Genomic DNA, 10,280 nt, shown 5'->3' on the forward strand with positions numbered 1-10,280 from the left:
CTAGCTCACTTCTCGGGGTGTATACATATACACTCCCTTCCTCCGTGGCCTGGAGGCTTAACCCGCACTCAAAATTTTCATTTGTTTTGGCATGCGCGTGCGTGCGTGCGTGCGTGCGTGCGTGCGTGCGTGCGTGCGACCCTGGGCTCAAACTCAGGTCATCGAGGTTGCCACCAGGTACCACGGTACTTTTGAAAAGCCAAGAGATCCAGCTTTGGAACATCAACAGATCATAACTAGTTGGGGACTGGAACGGTAAACAAATTTGTAATTCACTAATTTGCTAATTGCCTTTCAGCTGGTCTTCTGCCATCTTCTTTGTGACATATGTGTCAGGCAAGGGCTCTGAGAATATAGGGAACAGGCTGTGGGGACTTCTGGCATTGGAACTGGACACCTGGACCAAACCCCTCCTCCCCTGCCCCAGACATCACACAAGGCAGAAAGCCCGTGGCACTCCATCTTTTATTGTCTTAAACTGTACACGAATGTGAAATACTTAAGACAGCCAGTCTGTGGGGGGAATTGTTTGGTTTTAAGTTATTATGAAACAGAACCTAAGGAGGGCTTTATTAAATAAACTAAAGATGAGGACTTACAGTACATACCTCCACTCCACCAGTCATTTATTTTACTCTACCTTCTGGGTGTATAAGGACAGAGAAGACACATCAACTGAATAAAAAAAAAAATCATTTATACCCTGAATCGCTGGCAGGCCACTCAAAGGGCTGTTTAGAACATCTACCTCATAGAAGATGGCCTCACCGTCTAATAAAAATTAAAACTGATCCGCTGGCCTCTTTGGTTCCAAAATTATGTATAATACATTTAACTGTATTCATTTTTCTGCAGCTATAAAAATAACTTTTTTTCAAATGGCAGTTTCTGACTAACCATGCAACTAGATCAGTGCAAACATTGAAAGCAATCATTCGCTTAGAAAAGAAGCAAAAGATTTCATTTCAAGTATAAAAATATAAAAGAGTCGTACGAGTCCAGTTTCGCCTAGTGTGGGTCAACCCTTTAAATTGCATAGTTCACGTGGCACTTGGGCATCCACGAGGACTGCCATGTCAGCTCTTGCCCCAGGGCCACTTCTGGACACACGTAGACCTGCAAGTGCTATTGTGGTGTGCATTCACGCAGGACCGCAAGTGCTTTGTGGAGCAGGCAGGAGGGCACTTGAAGTGGGCAGGAGCCATGTCCACGGACAACCCTGAAGCCGGGGCCCACCCACAGGGACAACTTCTGCAAAGCAACTGAAAGCTCTCCCTCTCTCCCCAAGACCAGCTGAGCAGCGCCTCAGAACACCTCCGCTCTACCACTGCCTCCCTGGTCTCTTCCCATTGCCTAATGGCCATCCCTGCCCATCTCAGCAGGGCACTAGGAGGATGTCCCCAGCAAAGGGCACCGATTGCAACATTATTCTTTCCTTCTCACTTCGATTCGTTTGGCCTTTCCGCTTCAAAGGTCATAGCTGATAGGCTGGCTCCTTTTCAATTCTGCAACTGGCACCAAATAACCTGTCAGTTGTTGGAGATGAGTTTAAAGCATAAAATTAAGACCCTTATTCTCTCCCTCCCCAAACAACCCTGAACACACACACACACACACACACACACACACACACACACACACACCAGTCCCACCAGGGACCCAAGTGACAGACAGTCAAAGGGTCACTGTCCCTGCTCCATGGTCTCTGTGACAGGCGAGTCCCTCCTGGGCTACTTGCCCTCTCCAAGAACAGGGGCGGCAAAGCTCTGCTGGCCTCGAAGCACGGAGGATGCCAGGCAGGCGGGGAGTGAGCAGGCAGGACTGTGCCAGGCGCTGTGGTGAAGACCCGGGACAAGTCAGGGATACGTGGCCCTCCACCCGCCTGTGCTCCCACCCGGCTTTTCCTCTTGGTGGCTCTCTGGCTCACTCTCTCTGTGTCCTCCGTCTTTGTGTGCTTTTGTGTGTACTCAGAAGGCGCGATTCAGAGTGCCCAGCCAGCTGGTGGGAATGGTGGCTGCTCACCCCCATTCTTTCCGACTGACAGGCCTTGGTAGCTGAGCTGCCGGTTTGTCACCGCATCCGTTTGCTGGTATCCCGGAGGCCGCTGTGTGGGTGGCAGACCGTATGAGTCTGGCTATGCGTGTCTATGTGTGCAGTTAGGAGTCTCTGGTGTCACAGAAGGGTTCTCCCTCTGGTTCTGACTGGTCTTCTGTGAAGCGGGAGAACGTTCTGTCAGGCCTCACCTTGGCACTCTTCACAACCCAATGAACAACCACACTCAGCCCACCTGCCTCTCCTGCTCCCTCAAAGACCCACAGGCCTGTGCTCCGCCCCATCGCCTCTGTCAGGCGCAGCCACACTCCTCCACGATCATGTTGGGCACGTCCCGCTTGACGATGTTGTACTCGTCATCAAAGTAGAGCATAGACATAGAACTCAGCTTGGTGGGGATGCAGCAAGAGTTCACCGGCCCAGGGTTCAGGCCACGCATGCGGTACTGGTTCACCACAGCCGTGTGGAAGGAGGAGGCTGAACCAGGGACCCCAGCCAGGTAGGCCGGGCAGCTGCCCTCACAGTAGTTCCCGTAGTAGCCAGTGGGTGCAATGATCCAGTCGTTCCAGCCGATGAGCCGAAAGTCGATGAAGAACTGTTGCCTGCAACAGAGGCTGGTCCGCCCGTCACACTCCAGGCCCCGTTTTCGGATGCGATGTCTGCTATCGCCCAGCCGGGCCTGCACCACTACAAAGGGCCGGTGTGACTCCTCACCGGGGTCCACGAACACAGGCACCACGGCCAGCTCCTGGCAGCTGTCACACTGAACATCCAGGTTAAGGCGTCTCTCGCCTCGCTCAAACAAGGCCTGGATGGCCTCTGTAATGGGGAAGGTATGCCAGCCACTACGTTTTAGGTCCACCTTCTTCTCCACCACATTCCACCTGTCACCGTGACCCTGTTCTTGGAAGTACACCTTGACCCGTACCTTCCTCCGGCTGCCCTTCTCCAGGACATAGGGGAGCAGTTTCAGGTACAGCCACAGGCTGGCCTGCACCACAAATAGGTTCTGGTTGCCTTCGTTAGAGACGAAGAAGTACAGGCGGACCCGGGAGGAGGCGAGGCCATCTGTGGAGACGGAGAAGAACAGGCCAAGTTAATTCCAGGAGAACACAAGGCAATGGGGAATGGACTCTGCTGCGTGGTGTTGGAATGAACATGCACCACAGCTGGAAACTGTTACTGACCAGAAATACCATTCCTGGGACCCCAGCTTCTGCCATAACCTGTCAGGGGCAGAAGAAACACTTCCCATTGACAGAACAGGACTAGGGTGAAGCCAGGAGGTCCGGACCATAAAAAATCCTTGCCTCACCTCTCCCAGGCTATCAGATTGTCAGGCCTCAAAGCTCAACTTGTCAGGAGGCCAAAATCTTAACAAGTTGTTATGGGTTCTCTGAAAACAAAACTAAGATCCCAGGGAGGATTTGGGATTTGGGAGGGTAGGTTTAAATAGGGTTTCTTCTCCTTCTCCTTCTCCTTCTCCTTCTCCTTCTCCTTCTCCTTCTCCTTCTCCTTCTCCTTCTCCTTCTCCTTCTCCTTCTCCTTCTCCTCCTCCTTCTCCTCCTCCTTCTTCTTCGTCCTGGTTAACTTGCGGCATTGCAAAATCAAGCTGAACCATCTACAGCCTCTTTTCCAGTGTTTGCCTAAACATGATCTGACCCAAGCCTCAGTGGGACCTCCACTGCAAACAAGCAAGCTCTGTTTGAGTTTTTGACGTACAAGTGTTCACCCTGCAAGCTGCAAAGGGCAGCCCCTGTTTCCTAGGCGTCCCAAGGGACAGGACAGGGAGTCTTGAAAACTCAAGGTCTGATCCTCTGGCCAGACCCTGACTCCCAGAAGGCAGCAGTTTGAGATCTCTAAGGTTGTGGGTTATTAGTCATCACAATAATTCAGCCCAGCCTGAAGAATAGTTCTGCCAGAACTGATGTCCCTTTCTGGAAGAACATTCCATCAACCCTTCCCTCTGATGGCCTCTACATATTCAGCAGACATGACTGGTACTATCAAACCTCACACCAAGCACCCCCCACCGCTCCCAGCCCCTTCCTCAGTCCTCACTGGCTCCTTTAATAACGCTGACATCTGACTTTGAAAAGGGGGAAACTGCAGCCTTAAAAGCTGGTCTTGGCCGAGCTGCCTGTGACCTGAATCTGTTATTTATAAGTTAAAGAGCTGGCTCCGTGAATCGGACCAGAAATATAACAGCCCCCGCTGTCATTTTGTGCCACCGGGACCAAAAGGCCTCTCGACCTTCCCGAGTCACGTTTCCCTTCTGGGCCCCAATGCACCTTTTAATCCAAGCCCTCTAATTGCATGTGGAGTTTTCCCTGACTCTGGCGGACAGCTAAAATGGCAATGTATTTCTTTCTAAGGACAAACCGGCCTTGATTGTCTCTGCCTTTCTCCACACCCGGCCATGCAAAACTTTTCATCCCTTTTTATCCCCCGGCAGCAGCACAGGCAGGGTCTGCCTGATGCCTGAGAGAGTAGGGGGCATTTGCAGCCAGGAGCATAGCTGATCCCCCCCCCTCTTCCCAGGCTCCCTGCTTGTCCCCCACCCTGACTACATCGGGCTTCCCCCTCTGCGACCTTCTCTGCAGTCCCCTCTGCACAAATGGGGCTGAGCTCCCAGCACAAAAGCCAGACTAGCTCATTCAAGTCCTGAAAAGGACAGCGATGTCTAAAGTACTTACACCGTTTCTGCCCGGGAAATTTTCCTCCTTTTTAAACTTCCCAAAGATTTTTTTCTTTTCTTTTTCTCTGAATTTTATATTTAGATAGTGGACAGAAATTTGCAACATGGGGCCTGGGAGGACGTTGCAGAAAGGAATACCACTCTTTGTTAACTACAAACTCTGCCTCTCTTTCCCGAACCAGAGAGGGCTGCGGCTGCTGCCAGGCAAGCCTAAAGGCATGAGGCTGTTCCTGAGCCGCGTCTTTACGTAAATGATGGACCTGTTGAGAAGCTGCCTTCCGCCGACTCTGGTGCCCACACAATCGGAAGGGAGGTTGCCTAGCTCTCCCCACCGATGCTTCAGCAATTCTGGCAAGTTCATGCCGCCGGGCGATGCAAGGGGCCCCGGGGGCCTCTCACGCAAGCTGGCTGGCTCTGGCTGGCGCTCTCTCTCTCTCTCTCTCTCTCTCTCTCTCTCTCTCTCTCTCTCTCTCTCTCTCTCTCTCCTTCCCTCTCCTCTCCTCCTCTCCTCCTCTCCTGCCCACGTATATCAACAAGCACACACATCTCCATCTCTACACTGCTAAGCCTACACTCCGATCGTGGGAAACAAAAACATTAAGCAATCACTAAGCAAGTGCCCGCAGAGCCAGGGCTGCGCGCATCTGCCGGGAGGGGGACGCGCGCCCAGAGGCGCTGGGGCCCAATTCCCGTGAGCCAGGATGAAGGGCAGGGTACTTTCCAGTTGCTGCAGGGAAAGGGAAGCCGCAAAGGATCTGTAGTCTGGACGCGCGACATAGGAAAGGACCGCCACCATGAGACGCGCGCAAGGCCACCGCAGAACCGAGCCTTAATGCCCTCGGGGCGTGCGGGCTGCAGAGGCGGCGAAGGCAGCAGGAGCTTCCTAGGAGAGGGAAAACGGGAGGGATCACAGCCGCCTCTGGCTTCCCGGTGGCCGAACCCACCTGTCTCTGCAAAGCTGATGATCTCAGAGACGCGCTCCTGGCCGTCGGCGCCCGGGCTAGCGTGGCCGTCGAGGTGCGGGATCTCCACGCGGCCGTCCTCGCGCACCTTGCCGGCGTGCAGCTTGCGCAGGGCCGTGACCATGGCGGCCTTGGGGACAGCGTGCGTGATGTTGGGCCGGCCCCGCAACTGCAGGCGGCTCAAGATGTGTCTCTTCACCGCCTCCAGGAAGTCACCGTCCACCCGGCCCAGCTCCTCGGGCCGCCGGAAGCCGCCGCCGCCGCCGCCGCACGACGTACAGGTGTCCTGCGAGCCGCCCGGAGCTCCGGGTGGCGGGGGCGGGGGCGGCGCAGCGGGCGACGGCGGGGGTGTGGGAGAGCCCCAGGCCTCGGGTCCCAACCAGCCGGCCGCCAGAAGCAGAAGGCAGGCGGCCCCCAACGCCCGACCGGGCAGCCCGTCCATGGTGCGCCGCTGGCGACGAGGGCGCCCGCCGCGAGGCGAGGCGAAGCGAGCTCAGGGCCGGGCTCCGGGCTCCGGGCGCACCGCCCCGCCCCGCCCCCGCCCGGGCCTCCGCCCGCCCGCCTGCCGGGAGCGCCGCCGCCGGCTCGCAGGGGGAGGGGGCCGGCCGGGCCGCGGGGGTTCCCGCGCGGCCGAGAAGGGGCGCCGCGGGGACCAGAGGGGAACGCGGGTTGGCGGCGGGGGGGGGGGGGGACCGCCGGGTCAGTGGCGCGCGGGCGTCTCGGGGCGCCTAGGCATCTGCAGCCTGCCCATCCTCTCCGCGTCGAGGGCCACCGCAGTCCCCCGATCGGGGTGAAGCGAAAGCGAGGAGCGGCGGCAGCGGCGCTGGCACGATGGCTTGGCTTGGCCGGGCTGCCAAGGTGGAGGGAAGAGGCAGCAGCGGACGCAAGTCGCTCTGGAGACTGAAGCGAAGGTGCCGGAGCCCCCCGGGCGCGGCGCTGCGGAGGGCGCTGCGGCTGGGGCCCCACGACCGCACCTGAGCGCCTCGCCCTGTCGCTGCTCACAGCGAGGACACGGCCGCCCGAGGCGGCGGCAGTGATGGGCAGGTCGTTCTCCCTTGCTCCCGGCCGGCGGGAGGAGAGCGCGGTGCGGGGGAGCGCCGCCGCGCGGGCCCCTCTCACTGGCGGCGCCGAGACCTCCTGGGCGGCTGGCCCTGCAGTCCTCCGAGCGCGTCACCCGGCAAAGTTGTCTCTGGGCTCCCCCGGGCGCCGCATCCACGGGCGGGCGGGCCGCGGCGCGCTTCTCCGGGGCCTCCGCTCCTCCCTGCTTCCCTGCGCCCGGCTGCCTGCGCGGGCCGGCCGGAGCGGCGGAGGAGGGAAAGGCGGTGGCAGGGCCCTTCTCGCCGCTGTCTCTTCTGCCTGCTGCGGCAGTGGCGGCCAAAAGTCTCTCTGTGTCCCCGGGATCGAGTGCCCTGGCTCGTACTCCCACTGGCACACGCCGCAGGGCCGGGGAGAGAGCGGGCGGTGGCGGTGGCAGCAGCGTCCCCGCGCCCAGCCGTGGCTCTGAGTGCAGAGCGCGCCCGAGGAGTTCTTCGCTTTGCCTTCTCTTCCTTTCCACTCCCTGTTCTTTTTTTCCCGAGGGGTAAAAAAGCCGCACAATCTCCGTATGTGCGCGCGCGTTGAGATAGACGTTGGCAGGAAAAAAAGGGGGGAGGGGGGAGTGTCGTCCGGGCCGTGCGGGAGGAGACGGTCCGCGCCTCCCCGCTCGGGCTTCCCGGGGGCGGAGGGGGAGGCGGATTCTGCAGGTCGCTGCTGCCTGATCCTCCTCCCACCCCCTCTTTCCTCCGCTCTTTCCCTGTCTGCCTTGGCGAGGAGGGGGGAGGAGGCTCTCTCCTCCCTGCCCCCCCCCCACCACCGGGATGCCAGGCCACTTTTGCTACCTCCAAACTTTCCCACCACGTGAGTGCTTCGGACCCTCGCCCCATGGGGCGACGGATAAATGGCACCGACACGCTCCGAGAGTAGGATCCCGGCGCTTCTGGACGCCCCTTACTAAGGGGCCACGCAAGCCTTTCCCCTGTCCCAAACTGTCGCCCTTCACAACCAAGACGGGCAACCCTCACTCTCCGCAGCTGCCCCTAGAGCCTCCATGGGACGATCTTTCGCTATCCAGCCTGGGAGGTGGGGGTGGGGGTGAGTTCGAATGCAGCAAAGAAGAGGTGCGGGTAGATGCCACCCTCGGGCTGCAGCGCCCTCTTCTAGCGTCCCAGGTCTCCGTCCCGATGGGCGATGGGTTAACCCCTTGGGCTAGAAGAGTAGGGGAAGCGGGGGCCGCTGAGGCTTGGCCAGCTCTGCTGTAGTCGTTGGCCAGAGGGTCTGCCTGCATTGTAAGGGAACCCATCTTTGAGGACCCAAGGTCTCTGGAGTCCCAGGGCTTATCAGTGTTGGGGTCTCCACTGTCCCATCCCAGTCTTGTCACGCTTGGCCTCAGACAAACCCAGATTCTAATGAGGGGGTCAGGTACTTCACGCTTTGAATCCAGTCCAACCTCACAGAACCCTGCCTCTTTCTCTGCTGTAAGGGAACACTACGATGCGTGCAGCACACTGGTTCTTTGGGAGGTCCAAACAGACTAAACCAACCTCGCAGAAACAGATACAAAGATGATTCTGGGGTACCCTTCTGTAGCTGCCACAATGGGTGGGAGTCCTGACTAAAGAACCTCAAATGTAACCCCTTTTTTTCTGCCCCTCCTCCAGCCCCTACCTGGGTCTGGGACAATACCCACGGGGCACAGTTCCCAGAGACCGGAACACACAGCTTCAACCACCACCACCCCGCCCCGCCCCCCTCCCCCGCCTTGCTTCCCAGGACCCTTACCCACACTAGCTAGGCTCACCTAACGACAGGCAAGATGAGGTAGAAGTATGTGCATAGTTTGCTTGGAATCGGGACAACCCTCCCCCTAAAGATACCTCGGACTTGGGGAGGGGGTCGTTCCACCAACATCCATTGCTTCCCAACTTCCCAAGGCAACCCTATGCTGTGGACCTTAGCCAGAACTGCAGTTCCGCGGAAGCACGAAAGTCTGGGAGCAGAGCGCCCCCTTTCTCCCAGTAGGAGGAACGGACCAGAAGTCTGCGGGGCAAAACTAGGGCGGGTCTGACTTAGCCAACTGAGTCTGAAGCAGGAACCGCCGTCCCCATGTCCCTTCCCCGCCGCCGCAAAATCCAGAAGATAACAGCCCTTCTGCCCCTGAGGGAACCCATTCTTTGCTGTCCTGTGTCCTCTCCGCCCCACCCCGCCCCGCCCTTCCAGGGTCCATTGAACCCTTGGGTAACAAGATGTTCCTGGCAGCCTGGGCATCCTGAGTATGGTCCTGAGCCTACCTGCCGCACCTCAGGTTTTTGTGTATATCTTCTCTCCAGGCACAACTCTGATCCTTTGACTCTTTCTGTAACCAGAACCACCCACTATTTGGCTAATTCATCCTTGTTCTTTAAGATTTAGCCTAGTCTTTCCTCCTGGGTGAAGCCCTCACTGGCCCTCTGTGCCCCGAGGAAGTGATTTATCTGATTAGGTGCCCAGTGCCTGGCTGGCTGCCTCATTGCCTGACTTAGCTCCAGCACAGGGGCTAGGTCTCACGGGCCCTGTCTAGTGCCAGACCTGACAGATGACCAGAGAGGGCTTATGAAGGAAGGACTGGTGAATGAAGGAGAGAAGTCATTAAGCCAATGAAAGGTTTAATACCCCCTCCCGCTCCCCCAGCACCAGCTCTGAACGACACTCCGGATATAGTCTTTCTCACCACCCTCAGCTGGGCTGGACAGAGCTAGGGAAAAGGAAGGACAGTAGCTGTTTGCCTTCGGGAACTTGAAGCAATCTGCCTGTTGACCTGGCACCAAAGAGGCAAAAGCCACCCTGTCCTTGCTGGTGGGAGGAGGGTCCACGCTTCAGCCCTGCTGCTAGTCAACTGCCGGGAGGGAACTGGGTCAAGGGTAGTCAGAAACCATCTGCTGGAGAAGCTGGGATTATCCTGCCCTCTGCTGATCCCCCAACCCACAGGAGCTGAGAGTGTAAATTGAGTTCTTCCAGATCATCTTGTGTTGAGGAGGGGTGGGGGGAGCACATCCCCTCTAACGGGGAAGGACTTCATTCCTGTTGCTTTGAAGCCTCATTTAGCATTTGCCTCAGAGCTGCTGCTGCTGACCTCAGCCTTCCGTCTTGGCCAGGGATATGACTGCGCCTGTCAGTTTTGAATACAATAATGCCCATCAGTGCTATAACCCAAACACCCCATGAGAGGGCTGCACAACCAGGCTGCCCCCACGTAAGGTTCTGGCTTCTCGCCACTGTCAAGGAACTCAGACAAACCCAAAGGCAAAAGCAAGAAACAAAACAAAACAAAACAAAACATGGTGGTATGGTGGATGTGGGCACACCAAAGTTAGAGGGAGCTACATGGGGGGCGCTAAGCATTTTCTCTCATGCCGTTTTGGTGTGTGTGTGTGTGTGTGTTTCATAACCTATGCTAAGCATCAGTTAGGACAGACAAACCCTTCAACGGCAGACCATTAAAAACAAGGCTTTGTGCAGGGGACAGCTCAGCTGGTAAAGTACTGCGGTGCAAG

General features: G+C 57.5%; 1 protein-coding gene across 1 annotated transcript; it reads right to left on the reverse strand.

Annotated features, from left to right (window-relative positions):
- Window positions 1–446: 446 nt before the first annotated feature.
- On the reverse strand, window positions 447–6,154 carry Inhbb (inhibin subunit beta B). Its single transcript, NM_080771.3, is given in 2 exon segments — window positions 447–3,120; window positions 5,695–6,154. Coding segments are annotated over 2 exon segments (1,236 nt in total). The 3' UTR covers window positions 447–2,344.
- Between the last annotated feature and the right edge of the window lie 4,126 nt (window positions 6,155–10,280).

The sequence above is a fragment of the Rattus norvegicus genome, chromosome 13 (assembly GCF_021556685.1).
Source record: "Rattus norvegicus strain SHRSP/BbbUtx chromosome 13, alternate assembly SHRSP_T2T, whole genome shotgun sequence".
In the NCBI taxonomy this organism is placed as follows: domain Eukaryota; kingdom Metazoa; phylum Chordata; class Mammalia; order Rodentia; family Muridae; genus Rattus; species Rattus norvegicus.